The sequence below is a fragment of the Chiloscyllium plagiosum genome, unplaced genomic scaffold (assembly GCF_037043375.1).
Source record: "Chiloscyllium plagiosum isolate Xiang-an unplaced genomic scaffold, Cpla_swu_hap1 HiC_scaffold_3, whole genome shotgun sequence".
In the NCBI taxonomy this organism is placed as follows: Eukaryota; Metazoa; Chordata; class Chondrichthyes; order Orectolobiformes; family Hemiscylliidae; genus Chiloscyllium; species Chiloscyllium plagiosum.
Window position 1 is genome coordinate 76,343,655 of NW_028270141.1, and position 18,384 is coordinate 76,362,038.

The following is an 18,384-nucleotide window of genomic DNA, read 5'->3' on the forward strand; positions in this document are numbered from 1 at the left end:
AGTGCTTCACCTGGAGGCTGACTGAAGATGTTACCTAATATGGTGATGAAATGTCTGAAAATGATCCTTCCAGCTCAGCGAGCAAACCTACATCTAGAACACCATGCATTTTGAAAAAAGATGTGCTTTTCTGTGTGAAAATTATAACTGATCTAATTACTGCTTCTTTCACGACGATAGGTGCATTTAAGTGCTTAAGAACAGGAGTATTTTGTAGATACGTCATCTTAGTATCCCATCTGCAAGGCTGTTGACACAAAGTTCACTCCATAAAATTTAGCATTATTAGAGGTATTTCTGTCTCAGATCTAATCAGAAACTTTATAAGATAGTGAGAATATTCTATTTCAACTTTCTCCAGTAATGCATGAAGCATATGCGCTGTTTAGTTTGGTCTACCAAAGAGATTAGAATGACCTTGGACTGGAACCATGGTTGATGCTGAGTTATCTGAAGCCAAAGGCCATTAAATTGTGGCTACAGTTGGCCTCAATAAGAGTTAGCTGGAGAGATAAAATCAAGTCCTCGTCACTAGCCATTGAGTTCAGTTTATGGCCATGGGATTACATCCAGAACAGGAATCACTGTTTTCCAGAATGTAGATGAGAAAATGTCAAAGAATAGTGTGAAAAATGATCTCAATACCTTTTCAACTTATACATACTTCTTTCAGTATCATGCTAATTTATCTATCAGTGATACATAATAGTTTTGACTTTATTCCTTAATAGATTCTCTTTCAGTGAGCAATGTAAGCGTTCATTCAATTTCTATTCCTCTCTCTCTTTGATTTCTGTCCATTATTAATTTATTTAGCTGTTGTAACACTGGTGGGGAAACATTGATTACCAAATCACTATTGCCTTGAGGCACAGCGAAATGGATGTGCCAGTCAGTTTCCTTCTCTGAAGGATATCACTAAATCAATTTGTTTTTCTAGCAATTCAGCTATTGGACTGGGGATTTTTTGAGATGCGATCTCAAATTCCCAACTTGCCATGGTGAATTCTGAAATCTCTATGTACAGTTTCTCACCCAGAATTAGAAGTATTGAGGTATTTATTATTCATAACATATCATATACTGCCAGTTATCTGGTCATTTAAGTGTAAACACGAACATTGGTTTGACGGTGCCTTCAATAATAATTAGTTCTTGTTATTATTCTGTCACCTTGCCTCATCTAATTGTACTGGGAGAGAACTGCGAGGCTGGGGTTCAGTCCTAAAACTGAAGGTTGTGCATTCGAGTTAAAGGATTCTAATGATTCATGGCCTTGTGCCAGAAGCAAATGACAGTATAAACTGCCTGAATGTCATAAAGCTCACTCGACCATGAATGTCCTTTGAGGGAGGAGAACCTTTTAACTTTACACAGCTTGGTCTTCTCAGGACAACGAGCAATAGGAACTAAGAGTAACTTTATCTGTGCCACTGACATCCTGAGAATAGATTGTTTTTTTCTGTCACTGTGGGTAAGAGTTACTGCTATACATTCTAAATATCAAATTATATATCATGGCCTGCAGCACAATAATATTGATTACCATATTTATATAGAGAATAGCTGAAAATAGATATGTCTATCGGAAGGGATTCTGTCATAATGTGTAGGCAGTAGCATAGAGCACAGTGTGGAGAGTTCAGTTTTATTTTGCATCCTGCAGATTTTAGTGAAAATGGAGAACAACTATCATGCTAAGAGTTATATCGCCTTTGAATGTAGTTACATGTTTCAGGTTTGTTTACGGAAAGCATTTCCAAACAAAGTTTGAAATAATCAATGTAAGGGGATATTAAGACATGTGAGAAAATGTTTGGTTCAGGAGGTAGAGAGAAATGGAAGTTATGGAACAAATTCCAGAGCTTGGCTGCTAAAATGACTGAAAAGGTGGGTTTTAGCTCAGAAGGAGCAATGCCATAGAAGGTTTTGAAAACAAGGATATGAATTTGAAGATCCAGTGTTGCTTAAAATTGAGCTAATGTAGGTCAGTAAGAATGGGATCATGGGTGAATGGAATTTGCTACAATTTTGAATGAGCTCAAGTTCATTGGGATTAGAAGTAGAGCATGAAAATTGGCATTTGAACAATTTCTAGAGGCAGCAAAGTTATAAATGAGGGTTTCAGCGGTGGATAAACTGAAGCAGTGCTGAGTTGGATGTATAAGTACACATGTTCTCAGAGTGCTGTGTTTGGTGTTATATTTTGATTTTTAAAAATGTTATATTCAATTAATGGATAGTTTAAATTAAAATTTAAAAAACTGTATTGCTTTTAAAGGGGGAAAATTGAACACTGATCAATATCATAGCTGTCCCTGCTTTTTCATAAACTCATAAGACATAGAGCAAAAGTAGTCCACTTAGCCCATGAAGTTTGCTCTGCAATTCAGTGACAGTCTCCTTCACTTTCCCACATTAACTTTACAACCTTTCATTCCCTTATTAATTAAAAATCTGCCACCTCACCTTTGAATATACCAAACATCTCTCTCTTAAATAGATGACCCCTTACTTTGAAATTATGCTCTCTGGTTTTAGACTCTCTCGCAAATAAGAGTATCCCTTCCTATCCCAATCCAGGTATCATTATCAAAATAAATGCCCTGCAATATTGCACTTCGTAAGGCTATATATCCCACCTGCCCAAATCCCCCTACATAGTTTAAAGCCCTGTATTTGCCGAGTTATTTAATTTGCAATGACACTGGTCCCTGTATGTTTATTGTGAAGCAGGTCCAGCCAGAACAGATCCCTTCTACTCAAAACTAGTGCTGCAGCTTCATTGTGCTTATGTGATGGAATTTCGAAAACTGTTATTTTTCTATAGGCTACAATATGTTTATACCTGCAACTTACAATTACACCTCTTTTAATTGTTGGCAGTCAATACAGAATAGGTTCTAAGGGCTGAATAGTCTACTCTTGCTCCTATTATCTAGCCATACAAATGAGCAGAATGCAATAGTTGTTTTGGCGTGGTAGGAGCACAAACTGCTCTGTAGGTATTTGGTAGGAAAAGATTCAATTGTACATGGATCTTGCAATTATTTCATGGATTTTGAGTATATAACATTCTAATATCAAAAATACTCATGGTCATGATTAAACATGTTCATTCTTTAAAGCAATTATTTATAAAGGCATTTCAATTTAAATTAAAGCCATATTTCTTTACATGAAAGTGCTACGATTATAAAATTATCTTAAACAGCACAAACTTATGTTTGCATCTAACCTTTGTCATACGTAGAGCATAGAGTCATACAACATGGAAACCGACCCTTTGGTCCAACCAGTCCATGCCAAACATAATTCCAAACTAAACTGGACTCATGTGCCTGCTCATGATCCATATCCCTCCAAACCTTTTCTATTTTTGTATCTATCTAAGTGTCTTTTAAACATTGTAACTGTGCCCTCATCCACCATGAATAAGTGTATAGAATTATACAATATGGAAGAGCCCTTTGACCCTTCAAGACTCTACCATCAAAAATATACTACTACCTACACTTATCCCACTTTCCTGCACTAGGCCCATCACTTTGAAAGTGCACGTTTCAAGTGTTTATTGAAGTACTTTTTAAAGGTTGCCAGGTATCCCACATGTACTACCCTCCCTGGCAGTGTATTCCACATTCAGCCATTCTCTGGGTGAAAAGTACTTTCCTCAAATCCCATTTAAAGCTCCTGCCTTTCACTTTAAAATTAAGACCCCTTGTTATTCACCCTTACCCTTCAAACAAGGGTTAATAACTCCTTTCTATTCACCCTGTCCATGGCTACCCCTATCAGGATCCCCCCCCCCCCCTCAACCTTCTCTGCTCCAAACCAAATACACAGGCTTATCCAGCCTCTCTTTGAAATGATTATTGAAGACTACTGAAGTGTTTATCTCCAGCTTTTATATAGCAAACTTTCTTTCCCATATAACAATGGAAAGTCCAGATTTTCTCAAAAAAAATCTAAATTAGAACCTCACTTATCCTGAGGATACTATCAAGGTAACATACTAATTACAATTACAGCACCCACTAATTATGCTTAGGAAAGTAACACATCTAATTAGCTTATTACAACAAAGTAAATTTCATTTCAAAGGAAAGATAATTGAAAATAGATAAAAAGGAGTCAAAGATAAAGCTTTGGAATGGAATTTATTTAATATCAGTGAAACACAAAAGGAATTTAGGCAAATTAGTTGATTGAAGAAAAATGGCAGAGTAATCAGTGGATCAGGAATGGAACATATTTAAATCTGAGATGCATTGCTGGATAAATGCTAAATAATTAAAAAGTAAAAATAAAGAAAGCTCATCAAACAAGTATGGTTTCATGGGCAAATATAGCCCCTTAAGAGAGGAACATGGTAAATATTGGGGGAATAATACAGAAGTAGAAGAATTGTTAAACATACTGAGGAAGCAAGATATAAAGTTAAGGAAGTTAACCAATTATCCAGTAATTGTTTTGTCATCGTAAAAAGAAATTGCAAGTGCTTTTATGAGCATCCAAAATGGAATAGAATCACCAAACGGTGAAAGACTGTATTTGAAATCTTCCGAGCAGGAATGGGTGGGAAGGTAATCAAATGTTCAGTGTGACTAACCAGACACCATTCCCAGCTGTGGTACTATTCCGCCTGGTGATTCAGGCCCCAGGTGAAGAAAAGTAAAATTGCCAACTGAGATAAAAAGCCACTGTCAAGAGGTTGCAGCCTTATAATGGTTCTTGGTGATTTCTGGGGAGTTGGGTAGTGGGCCAGGTAGGCCTGGGCTTGGGCCGTTAGAAATCAGGAGCATAGAGAGAGACAGCAATCAAAAGAAGGCTTGATGTGGAGGGGGGGAGAAGCTGAATTCTCTGAACAGCTAAGAGAGGATTCATCCTGGCCCTCATTCATAAAGAATGCTCAGAAAGCACGAGAATTCTTAGAAGTATGGCATTCCAACCAGAACTTTATCAACAAACACATTGACTTGGATCCCATTTACCATCCCCTGCGAAAAAGAACATAAAATGACATCACCACAGGAAATGACATCATCAACCCAAGGAAACCTAAACATATAAATAGAAAGTGGGCCATGCCACCAATGTTTCATCTGGAGGCTCACTGATGATGTTACCTAGATGGTGATGAAACATCTGAAAATGAACCTTCCAGCTCAGCGAGCAACCCTACATCCCGAAACTCAACCTGAGCTTCCAATCTTCTCAAAAAGCATTACTTCAACTTATTTCTGTATGAATTTGAACAACCTGGTTTAGTTGAAATCTGTTTAGATTTAGTTGGGATTATTTGGCCTTGTCCTCACAAATAATAGGCACTTGCAAATAGAGATCATGCCAGTCCTTAAATTTGGAGTATCAATGCCTCATACACGGAATCATGTTTAGTATCATTGACCATGATGCATTTTCAAAGAGGTGCTGCTATGCACGTTTTTATTTTCTGTTTAAAGCATTATTTTGATCCCTTTCAATTATGTTCTTCAGTCTCTTGCTATTATTTTGTATGGTCATAAATCTTCTCTTTCAATCCAGAATGTGTATCATATATCAGATATTCATACAAATTAGACTGGACCTTCTCATATTTTGTCAAAATGTCAATTTTGGGAAGTTTCATAGGGGTTTTGACTCCCTGGGGCATGGTGACTTTCTTCATGCAATGCTCCATTGTTCACCTCTGAGCTCCACAGTGACTTTGTTGAATCATGTAATCACAGAGGCAGAAGTGCACGCTGCTGCGGGGATCTTGTGGCATAGATATTGTGTTTACCATATTTAATCATCAGCTACACCTGACATTGAATGCTGCAAGTCAATAATGCCTACAGCCCGTATATTACAATATTGCTTTGCAAAAGGAGATGGCTGAGAAATTGAACTTGGCACCATACTTAGCCAACAGGACCTTGGAACACCTGCCAGGTTGGTGAGAGAATGCCACCCAGATCAGTATCATTTCCGTGTTCTGTTGGAATAAAATTACCAGCTGAGATAAAAAGCCACTGTCAGGAGGTTGCAGCCTTGTGATGGTTCTTGGTGATTTCTGGGGAGTTGGGTGGTGGGCCAGATAGGCTTGGGCTTGTGCTGTTAGAAATAAGAAGCATAGAGAGATACAGCAATCAAAAGAAGGCTTGATGTGGAGGGGGGAGAAGCTGAATTCTCTGAACAGCTAAGAGAGGATTCATCCTGGCCCTCATTCATAAAGATTGCTCAGAAAGCACGAGAATTCTTAGAAGTATGGCATTCCAACTGGAACTCTATCAACAAACACATTGACTTGGATCCCATTTACCATCCTCTGTGGAAAAAGAACAGAAAATGACATCACCACAGGAAATGATGTACATGTTGGACATCAGTGCCGCAAGAAATTCAATGTCTTCTGTGCTCTGCAAGTGTAAATTCCAACATCTTCTCTTTGCTGCTTCACATTCATTCTAACTGTACCATTCCATGCACCTCCCACTAAAGCTGATGGTCCACCATTCTCACTACTGGATGCAACATCCTCACGAAATGACTTTCGTCCAACTCCTAAACAATTGCCCTCCTCATCCTCACTCACTCAGGTCACCTCATCACCAGCTGTGCTCCTGTACCACCACCAACAGCCCTTCTAGTCATTTTCATTGCAGGAGAAACAGTTTGGTAACAGGTCAGAAAAAGCAAAGACAGTGGTGGATTGGCTGACATTGGTTCCCTCATACTGCACAGGAGAATATCCGTGAATTAATGGGGGAGGATTGAAACCAATTGTGGTGTCGCTGAGTCCACCATATTGAGGCAAGTAATTTTAAACTGTGTTGTGCTGTACTGGCCCCACTGTAAACGTATTTGCAACATGCTCAAGCTTCTACCCATTTATGTAACTAATTCCCACACTTGTTTTCTGCAACTATCAGCAGCACTCACATTGCCTCTAACCATAAGAAGTGAGCCATTCCAGCCACCAGCTCCACCACTAAGGAAAAAACCAGAGACCCTTCTGAGAGTGTTCGAACAATTCTTTACTTTGCACCTTCCACCTGCTCAGAGACTGGCACCTTGCTAGGTACATTATAAAGGTTAGACTTGGGAGCACGACCTGATAAACATTTCACCGGCATGTCTTAATCAAAGGCTCCTCCCACCCCGCTATAATCTGTTCTAAAATCATCTGTCAGGCAAAAGATACAAAAGCTTAAACACATGTACCAACAGGTTCAAGAGCTTCATCCCTGCTGTTATTAGACTTCTGAATGGACCTCTCAAATTTCAAATCTAATGCCAATCTTGCTTTTGCGCACCTTCTTTTCAGCTGTAACTTTGTGTTCCTCGCTCTGTTCTATCACCCTATGATTTTTGTATGTTATAATCTACCTGTACAGCACGCAAAACAAAACACTTTTCACTGTTCTTGGGTACATGTGACAATAATAAATCAAAATAAATACTGGAGGAGGAAGAAATGCCCAGGTTGTTGGCACTTAGAGGACTTCTGGAGAGCAGGCACCTGCTCATCTCCAGGCAGAATATGACTGCATCGTGTTGGCCATTAATAACTTTGGCAAATATAGAGTCACAAGAACAAATGGCAGTTTTGTGGCAGATACTCGGCAAACTCCAAGTTTGGAGGAGTCTATGGTCATTATTAATACTGTGTTGGCTTCACCATGTGTGGACAAGTTTGTGGTTTCTTTGGAAAGCAAGATCCAGAAAAAATACTTAGTGACTGTCAGAAATGCATATTTTTCTGTGCTCCAATGCATTATCCATTGGTGCTCAGCATCAACAGCAATGTGTCAGAAGGAAGATGTATCTTGACTACAATCCCTTGGACTGAAATTTGACTAATTATGATGGCATACACTGAATGACCAAACTTTATTTACTAAGGACTAGTCCCCCAGACCATTTGCTTTCAGCACATTGTGTTTTTGCTGTGAAAATTGTTGGCACATGCTGTCGATGTGTCATGGATGTAGCATAGTGCCAAACATCAACAAGTCCATTCCCTGAACTGTTCCATCCAGTCAAACATGACAACCTCCCTGGATTTCTCTTTGTGCTGAAAGGTAAACTGGATCTTTCAAAGTAAGTAGAGATCCATTGTTTTCTGCATCACTTTCAAATGTAACATAATGAATTTCACCCTATTACGATAGTTTATTTCCATTTGTGTTGAATTGGAGATAGTAATGTTTGGCAATTATTTGAATTCATTAATCAATAATTGCGACAAATATTTCATTAAAATTGGTTTTGAGTATCCCCGTTTTACACTAATGAATTTACTGCTATGCTTTCTCATACTTTTCATTAGAATTTGTCTTTTTGTACCGTTATGTTCCCTGTAAATTTTTTCATGATCAAATGACAAGTGATTTAATTAATACCATTTTACATTAATAAACCATTTTATTCTGCGATAATTGCTTACTTTTTGGCTGAGTAAGAAGAGATGCCATGTACATAGTAAGGAGAATTATGTTATGTTAAATCAACTCGAACTGGTGTTTTTTAAAATAAGTGTTAAGCTTAATGTATAAGATGCTTAACACTCCAGTGATGTTTTTATTTTAACTTGACAAGTACTTCTGAGCTGCACAAAAGGAATATAAGAAAGAAGTCTCAGTTATGTGAATGTAAAACTACAGAAAAAATAAAATACCGACTTATTATTAAAACAAAATGGCGGATTAATGAAGTGTCGGAAGTAGGTCTGATAATGTCTGCGAAGAAACAGCACTTTTGTTTCTGTCGAATCTAACTTATTCATTTTCACTCTGTTTCTCTATACAAATCAACCTTCCCCTAGGAGTACATGGCAAGGGTCAGGCAAAGGGCCACTCCTGCCCATCTGTGTTCACCCTTGAAGCAGTGTAGAGAGAGCTTTATTCAAATTTACTTGACTATAGCTGCCTCGAGAGTGTCTGATGTTAGTGCTGGGGTCCACAGATGCTGCCAGACCAGCTGAGTTTTGCCAGCCTTTTCTGTTTTTGTTTCAGCACTCTTCTTTCATCCAGTTTCTTTTTATTTCTTCTTGCAAACTGTCTTGATGAGTCCATGATTCAAGGTTTTGACAAAATGTTATATTTCAGCAAGGTAATATTTACATTATGGCATTTGGATTTTCTTGGTTCTCCTCCAGACATTGGTGTTATGGCCAACTATGGCAATAAGCTTCCCCAGGTAGATGAACTTTTCATCTTTTGGCATGGCACTGAGGACTTCATAGAGATCAGAATACAATCAAGGAGTTATAGAGCACTAAAACATATCCTTCGGTCCAACCAGTCCATGTTGAATATAATCCCAAAATAAACTAACCCCACCTGCCTGCTCCTGGTCCATATCCTTCCAAACCTTTCCTGTTCACGTACATAACTAAATGTCTTTTAAACATTGCAACTGTGCCCGTATCCACTACTTCCTCAGGAGGATCATTCCACACACGAACAGCCCTCTCTGTAAAATATTTGCCCCTCATGTCATTTTTAAATCTCTCTTCTCCCACCTTAAAAATATGTCCCCAGTCTTGAAAGCCCCCTGCTAGGGTAAAGACATCTATCATTATCCTTATCACTGACTTATCTTTAACGTATTCAAATAGGTCAAAGTTTGAACCCTTGACATAAGAGCTGATGGTAGTATGTCATCCAAGTCTGATCCTAAAGTGAAATTTTGTTAGCCTTTCATTTTTGCAATTGAGGAGTTCTGGCTGTGCAACCAACATTCCATTCCTAAAAATAGAACTCCCATGCTGTAGATATGAAGATTGCTGTCAGTCTTGCCTTTCCACCACTTGTTCTTTCAGATATCCTTCATCAGGAAGATTAAGCTCACTGAGGGAAGTGATGTCAATGTGAAGTCTTGCATAGTCACATGATATGAAAGCCATGGTTTCTGGATGGTCATTCCAAAATCCAAATTTTAATTTTTTTTTCCTTTGACACTTAAATAGTGACCCCAAGGGTGTCATTTCCCAGTCAGGATAAAGTTAAACAGTTTATTTTTAGGGCACACTTTTTTGAGACCCCTCTCCATTTGGGTGACCAATGGTTATTCTGAAGGGGAATTTTCAGTTTGAGATGTTGCTGCCCACAGTCACTTCTGTCTCAAGACCTTAGTGCATCTTGTATGCTGCTTCTTACTGAGAGACTCATAGGTTTACAGCCTTGCTTTCACCGCCAGAGGAGTTGGCAAATATACCCTGGTAGAAGCCTATGCATTAATTTGTTTCACATTAGGACCTCAGAGCACCATCATGTTCTTGATGGGTTGTTGATCAGATTTTAGTGACATGTCAAATCACAATGATCAGGACCATCTTGCTTCTGCCACACTTTTTCTGCCTTTATACCCAGTGGCATATATAGTCTTCTTTGCTCCTGGTAGAGCCAGTCATGACCAGGGGAATTGCCAGTCAAAATACAGACCCCAAAAGTCCTCAGTGGGATAACTAGCAAAGTGCTCTCAATGGCACCACTCTGGTTCATCAGAGGGTACAATTATCTCCATAACATAAATTTGGCAATCCATGGAGAAGTCAGATAAAGTAGGTTTGAGAATTCTGTCCAGCATAGATCCTGTTAATGTTTGAGATTTATGTGAACTAGCAGTTGTGGGATAGGCGTGAACACCACTTTGACTGTAGTTTTGGTACTCACCTCTCTATGATGGCTGGAAATTCCTGATACCAGTCAGATCGAGGGAAAGGTTGTTCAGGATCCTAATCTCCACCACACCAGTTTAATCTTCTGCATTATATGCGCAACCTGCAAATCTTTTAAAAGGTTGGGCCTGCATATACCTTTTGTGGTGACTGGTACACTTCTACTGTGTTCACATGTGAGTGACAGTCAGAGGGTCTGTCCATTACAAGACACTATCAAAGCTTTTGCAAGGTAGTATCAGGGAGAAAAGTGAATATCTGTCATGTGCTACTGTCATTAGATATGCATTCTTCAGTCATACAATCTTCCTTCTTGGAAAACATTTAGATCATTAGTGCCTCTGAGCTGTACATACAACCTTCCAAGTTTTAAACCTTTCTAACTCACTCACACAGTATAGGCAGGAGATCATGTTCCTCCTATTCACAACAAAAAACAAAAACATCTTTCTGAGAGTGATTTGCTGCTGCTGTTTCATCCAGAAATTCTTTCTACTCTCTCTCGCTGTGTTTACCCATAGTTTTTTTTTGCATCTGTGCACTGATTATGTTCATGCTCCCAATTCACTTCCTGTAGCTATCCCTTGTCCCTGCTAGCTACATGGTTTCTTCATAACTTTTTTAAAAATTTCTGTATGGTTAGTACTGCTTCCAGATCAGTGATCAAATCTCATGAACCTATGTTTCTTATTAGCTGAGAAAATTATAGTTGATTTTTTTACAAATGATGCAAAAATTTAAAAGTTCCTTTCAAACCTGCGTCAAAAACAATTACAGATTCTACAAACATTTTTTAGAAAAGCACAATTTTTTTCTTAGTGTGTTACTTCTGGGTTAAAGGCTGTCACAAATACCTTTAATTTATACAATTAAGCAATCTTGCCTATCAAAAATATACCTTGTTTATTCTTTTTTGGTATTTTCATTTATTTTTAATCAATAAGTCCATTTATATCACAATCAATATCTAAACTCAAGGCTTCCTTCCTGGCACATTCAAATTTCTTGAACAAGCCACTTGATCTGTTGCTCCATCTGCCCAATGTATCTGAGGGTATTTCTCCAGTTCTGCAAATGCCATGTAAATAGCCAGACCACTGAGAAAGAATTATTCTTCCATAATGTAGGAGCTCTTTGCAGACTATATTCTGCAAAGACTATATTCTGATTAGTATCAATAGAAACATTAAAGTTGCAGCACTAAAAGATATTGAAAAGTATATAAGCCATTGACATTGATTTGTATAACTGACTCATGCAAAGGTTTTCTGAGTCTCTAAATTCTATGTGCTACAATACCTTTATTGTGAAAGCCTTTATTAGATTTCGCTCATAATGTACCATAGCATGAGTATGTTGTTAATGCTATTCTTGTTACAAAATAATAATGGTTAGGTAAAATAATTTTAAGATTCCAAGTGCTTGAAATGAACATAGAAATTTCTAACTCACCTTTGTGTAAACTTGACATTGTAGGAAATGGTTTGGCATCTGAGTCAAAGGTTATGGTTCAAGATCCAATTAAAAGTAAGGCCTTGGGTCTTGTTGTTGAACAGAGAGATCTCGGGGGTTCAGGTCCATAATTCTTTAAAGCTTGCGTCACATGTAAGCAGAGTGGTTAAGAAGGCATTGAGCAGACTTGCCTTCATTGCTCAGACCTATGAATATAGGAGTTAGAAATTCATGTTGAGGTTGTACAAGGACATTGGTGAGGCCTTTTCTAGAGTACTGCATCTAGTTCTGGTCATGCTGTTATAGGAAGGATTTTATCAAGCCTGAGAGGGTTCAGAAAGCATTTATCAGGTAATGCCGGGAAGGGAAGAGTTGAGTCATCAGGAGATGCTGGATAGGTTGGCACTTTTTTCACTAACTATAGGAGGTTGAGGGGCAACCTTATGGAGGTATTTAAAATCATGAGGGGGATAGATAAGGTGAATAGCAGGTGTCTTTTCCCTACGGCAGGGGATTTCAAGACTGGGTGAGAGGAGAAAGGTTTAAAAAGGACATGAGGGACAACATTTTTTTACGTAGAGTAGTTCATGTGTTGAATGAACTTCCAGAGGAAGTGGTAGATGCAGGTACAGTTCCAACATTTAAAAGACATTTGGATAAGTCAATGAATAAGAAAGGTTTGGAGGGATATGAACAAAGCCCAGGCAGGTGGGACAAGTTTAGTTTGGGATTATGGTCAGCATGGACTGGTTGGACCGATGGGTCTGTTTTCATGCTGTATGACTGTATCAATACCAGGTTTTGAACAAATAGACAAGACTGACATCCGAGTCTGGTATGGAATAAAAGCTGCATTATCAGAGGTGCCATCCTTTAGATGGCTAACCAAGGACCAACGTATTTTTATCACCAGATTCAAAATTCTTAAACTACACATTTAAAAACAAGAGGGACTTCTCTTGATATCAGTTAGAATTGTCTCAATCTGTACCATGAAATATATTGGTGGCTTGTGATGGTATGCATGAGTCATTGCTGTAATATTATTCTCTTTCAAACAAACTTATTTATAATTTTTAAAAGTTATGTTAACACACATTTTCTGCAAGGGCATTGATTTGTGCAAACCAACCCACAGTTTCAAAGTTCAGCTCTGACTGGGGAGCCTTACCAGCTGGGAATATGTATTGGAAAACTTATGCCATTTGTTTGAATTTAACAACCATTTATTTTGTGGATTGAAGATTATTAAGTTCATGTTAGAGCTCTTTGGGGGTACTCTCCAGGTGAATAAGGCTGCCGTCTGGATGTGTGCATTTGGGAAATCAGCCCTTTGTGAAATGAGTTTCCTTTTGAGGGAGAAACACAATTAAACTCAATGTATCTGACCTTCCATAGGGATTATTTCTATCGTCTGCTGTAAATTCAGGGAAAGGTCCGAAGAATTCCATATTAAACTGTAAAAATCTTTTAGCCATTCACATGATGGGAATCTATTCATAAAATTTAATTTGTTGATTTCGAGGCAGATCTCCCAATGAAATAGAAACTGAACAGAAAAATAAACCAAATACCTAAATGTAGAATTGAAATTGACTCTTCCAGTTTATAAGGAAACAAAAATAATCTGAGGTTTGGGAAACACATTTTCTGCTGAACTGAGCTTGGTTAAAGATATAAATAAACATATAGATCAGGCAAAGCTGAAGAGTAGCAGATGATGTACCCACTGGAGAACAAATAAATTGAAGGAGACACAATACGACAGACCAGATCCAAAAGCTAAGATTAAGTTGCTGAAGCAGTTTCTGTTATTTGAAGATAACATTAATGGATTGATATTACTCACATTGAGTTGAGCTGGTTCTGCCATTTGTGGTGAACACTGTGACAATGGAATTTACGTTGGTAGTACACTTCTCATGAGGGAGTCAGAGTTTGAAAGACTTTGTGACTAAGTGTAATCATTAATATTGGAGTGGACTTCTGGTGAAGGGCTTTTGCCTAAAATGTCGATTCTCCTGCTCCTCGGATGCTGTCTGACCTGCTGCGCTTTTCCAGCACCACTCGACTCCTGAGCCAATTTGTAATATTTTCTTATTTCTATCCAGGATTTAAATTGTAATTTATAGTTTAAATTTGACTAGAATTTGCCAATTAACTCACATTTAATTTGTGTAAATTCTGGATGTTGAAGTATAATATAAACAGTATTCACTAATCAGTATTAAAAAAAACCCCAAAGAAATGCAGATGCTGGTAATCAGAAACAGAAACTAAACTGCTAGAAAAAAAATCAAATCTGGCTGCATCTATTGAGAGAGAAACAGATTAATGTTTCAGGTCCAGAGACCCTTCTTCAGAACTGTTTGTAGTTAGGAAATGTTTGGTGTATACATGTTGAAGATGGGGTGGGGGAATGGGGGAGGAATAAAGATTGGTATGATGAAGCCCAGAGAGACAGAGAGAGAGAGAGAGAGAGAGAAAACAGTGGTTGGACAGACAAAGGAATAGTTAATGGTCAGCCTGAAGGAATCAATAGCTGATATTAGTTTGGTCTCTCTCTCCCTCTGGGTGAGTGTGTCAGTGTGAGTGAGGAGGGGAGTGTATGTGTGCATATGACAGAAAGCTTGTGTCTGAGTGAGTGAGTCAGTGAGTGACAGAGAGTCAGAGTCAGAGAGACATAGAGACGTAGAGATAGAGAGTCAGAAAGACAGAGAGACAGATATACAGTGGGGTCACCTGTAATGTGACATTAACCCAGAGTCCTGATTGAGGCCATTCCCAAAGCTACCAAACTCTGCTATCAGCTCCTGCATTGTTGCTTGTCCCACAGTCTGCCCAGGAGGATGGTCACCTGAAAGTCCAAGGCTGAATGTCCTAGGCCACTGAAGTGTTCCCCGACTGGGAGGGAACACTTCTGCCTGGTGATTGTTGTGCGGTGTCCATTCATCCGTTGTATAGTGTCTGCTTAGTCTCACCAATGTACCATGCCTCAGGGCATTGTTGCTTGCAGCGTATGAGATAGACCATGTTGGCTGGGTCACATGAACTACTCACTGCGTACACGATGGGAGATGACCCCATGTGTAATGGTGTTACCAGTGTCAATACTGTGACATGTCTTGCAGCGGCTGCTGCAGCAAGGTTGTATGTTCTCACACATACCCCATCACACTCACATACACACACTTCACCAAGCTTACACACTATCACGTGCACTCACATCCACACACTCTGTCACTCCTACATGCTCACACATAAGCTTATGTGAATTTGTTTTTGCAGAATTACATTTTGTTTTGCTCAGACACTGCATGAATCCATGTTAAACTCAAACTATACAGAGGGTTTGTCAGTCTGACACAGCATTGGGATGCAGATAGACTTCACACTTATTGTTTAAAAAGGTAAGTATCTTGAAAATGTAATTTAAAAGAAGTTCTGGGAGTTACATCTAAAAGAACCGAAACCAGCACATTCCATTATAAAAGATAAAAGTTTTAATCTAAGATTGTTTAGTGTATCACATGTCCATGACACTGGACTCGTTTGGCTATAAATTCTGTGAGCATGATCTTAACCTCCATAACCCACCTGATGAAGGAGCGGTGCTCCGAAAGGTAGTGCTTCCAAATAAACCTGTTGGACTATAGCCTGGTGTTGTGTGATTTTTAACTTTGTCCTCCCCACTCCAACACTAACACCTCCAGGTCACTTAAAGGGCAGTCATAAAAGCTGAAAGTGTAAAACTAAGGGTGGAGATTTTCTGAATGAGGAATTCTTATAATCTTTGTCCCAAGCAATCTGGGATGAGTGTGGAAAGTCAGGGCAGTGGTCTGGCCTTTGAGGGAATGGTGAGATTTCGATGGAATTGTGACCTGTCCCCTCAAGGATTTTGTTTTAACATGTATTTACACATTTGATGTTAATTAACATTGATCGATATCTATTACTGAATCCATTTTTTTAATTTTCTAGGGCAAAGTTCAGTTGCAAGGATGAAGTCTCCAGGTTGGTCATCCGTATAAAAATCATCACATTTTTCATGTAGACATAGATGAATTAAATCATTTATTTTGTACCAATTTGCATTGAATTTTAGTTTTAAAATGAAAAAGAAAATTTTATTAGTTTGAGTCAGCCTAGTTTAAGTGAACATTAGTCATTATGTGTATTCAAGGTTAAGATAGACATACAGGCAGATTTTTAAATCAGTATTGGAAACAAGGATTATCAGATCAGTCATGATATAATTGAATAACAGAACAGAGTTGATTGGCCAAATGGCCTATTTCTGCTCCTTCATCTTCTAGTCTTCTCTTTTCAGAGGCTTGATATCCAAAGTTGGTAACCTCCATGCAACAGCCTGTCAGTACTTTCAAAACTTAGTCCCATCATGACTTATATTCATTTCAGAAGATGAGATTTGGATGTCATATCGAGTTGATGCAATTTCTTTTCTAAATATGTCAAATTTAATATCTTAAATGAGCATTACTTTATTAAACTTGCACCAAGTGTGAAGTGACATAAATCCTTAGAGACTGCTATCTCCAAATATCTGCTCTACTATTCACATTCAATCATTTTTATTTTCCAATGGAACAATTGGGTTGCTGTTTACCAGAAACATTTATGCAATTATTTCCAACAAACGACCTTGGTGTGAAATTTACACAACTTTGAAAATTGATCAAAATTCAGTTGAATATTTTTGTTTCTTGTAGTTGCAATCAATTAGAGATTCATAATGTAATTCTAAAATGAAATTGCATCTCATTCTGGCTTGAAACTTGTTTAGTGACATTGGATAGCTATGCTATTTCTGTAAATGTCACTTTGACTTTCGATGGTAGAGTTAGGGTTTTTTGTGTTATCTATGCAATTATACCTCAATGTCATACTCAGTCACCATTAGTATGCTGAATTTTTAGTATTCAAACACTAAATGTAACCATCAGATTAATTGGCTAGTCAGAATGTTAGAGGACTGACAAAGGGCACAGTTGCCAATGCTGTACAAATTGAATTTGCAAATGAGTTACAACATCAGATCCATGAATTAATTCATGCTTATTTTGCTTCAAGAAAGTTACATTGAAGCTCCCATGCTTAATTAAGAGAAGAGGGTATGTTTTACATAGCCCTATTGGGTGTGTTTTTGGCAGACAGACAAGTAAAAGAGGTTAAGTGGTGTGCCACCACATTCTCAACCATCCCTGAGCTGAGTCCCACAAAATGCTAGATAGGAAGGAGCACTAGTTTCCCTGAGTAGACCAATTCTTAAAAGTAAATTCAGCTTTCCTGTAACTCCATTGTCCTGAATAATGCACTACTCACTCCATAATACTATTAGTGAGAACAGTCAAATGGGAGTTGGCAGATTATGTTTTTCTCCTGGCCTATGTGAAATAAGTCAAAGGTCACATAACACCAGGTTATAGTCCAACAGGTTTATTTGAAGTCACAAGCTTTTGGAGCGCTACTCTTTCATTACCTGACAAAGGAGCAGTGCTCTGAAAGCTTGTGATTTCAAAGAAGCCTGTTGGACTGTAACCTGGTTTCGTATGACCTCTGACGTTATCCACCCCAATCCAACTCCGGCACCTCCACATTACATGAAATAAGGCAGGATAGATGCTGAGAACACCATTTGGAGATTTGCTCTGTCTGCATTGGGGATTCCTCTGCCCAAGATTTCACAACCACTTTCTCCTATGCCTCCTGCCCTCTACAATCTGACACCTTCCCCCCCCCCCCCCCCCCCCAAATTACAAACACCCCACCACTCTGTCCAACCTCCCCACCTCCAGGATCCCTTCATGTCCTGAAACCTGGGATTTGCAGCAGTTGCAATCCCTCTGCCTGCAGTTCCAGCAGTATGCACTACTGAACCTTGGTACTGTAAGGTTGAACAGAGCTGCCAAGGTGGGGCTTACTGCACATGAGGTGGGAACATCACATTGTTAACCAATTGCACCCACCCACAGCTGCACTGATGGCTTCCTTAGAGTGTATCAACCTTTTGTTGACTCAGAGTTAGAGGAGTACCCCAACCCTCCCAGCCCCTGCTGAAATGTAGATCCTTAGTCAAGATGTAGGAGTGAGGTCTTGTTGGCCATTGGGTGTTAAAATTAGACTAGATTCAGCAAAGTGTTATTATTTCAGTTGTGTGACATCTTACTTGTTAGCATCAGCTAAATGAATTCCATATGTCCAGTTGTGGAGTTTCTCCTGTGATCTACTATAGTTGTAATGGC

At 38.6% G+C, this 18,384-nt stretch overlaps 1 protein-coding gene across 50 annotated transcripts in view; it reads left to right on the forward strand.

Moving 5' to 3' along the window:
• The window catches only part of trdn (triadin), a 462,709-nt gene that overhangs the window by 433,504 nt on the left and 10,821 nt on the right, over window positions 1-18,384 (forward strand). For all 50 annotated transcript variants that reach the window (XM_087980725.1, XM_087980732.1, XM_087980853.1 and 47 more), the window contains one exon: window positions 16,103-16,135. In XM_087980725.1, the coding sequence (XP_087836851.1) occupies window positions 16,103-16,135 (33 nt within the window). The remainder of the gene's footprint in view (window positions 1-16,102; window positions 16,136-18,384) is intronic.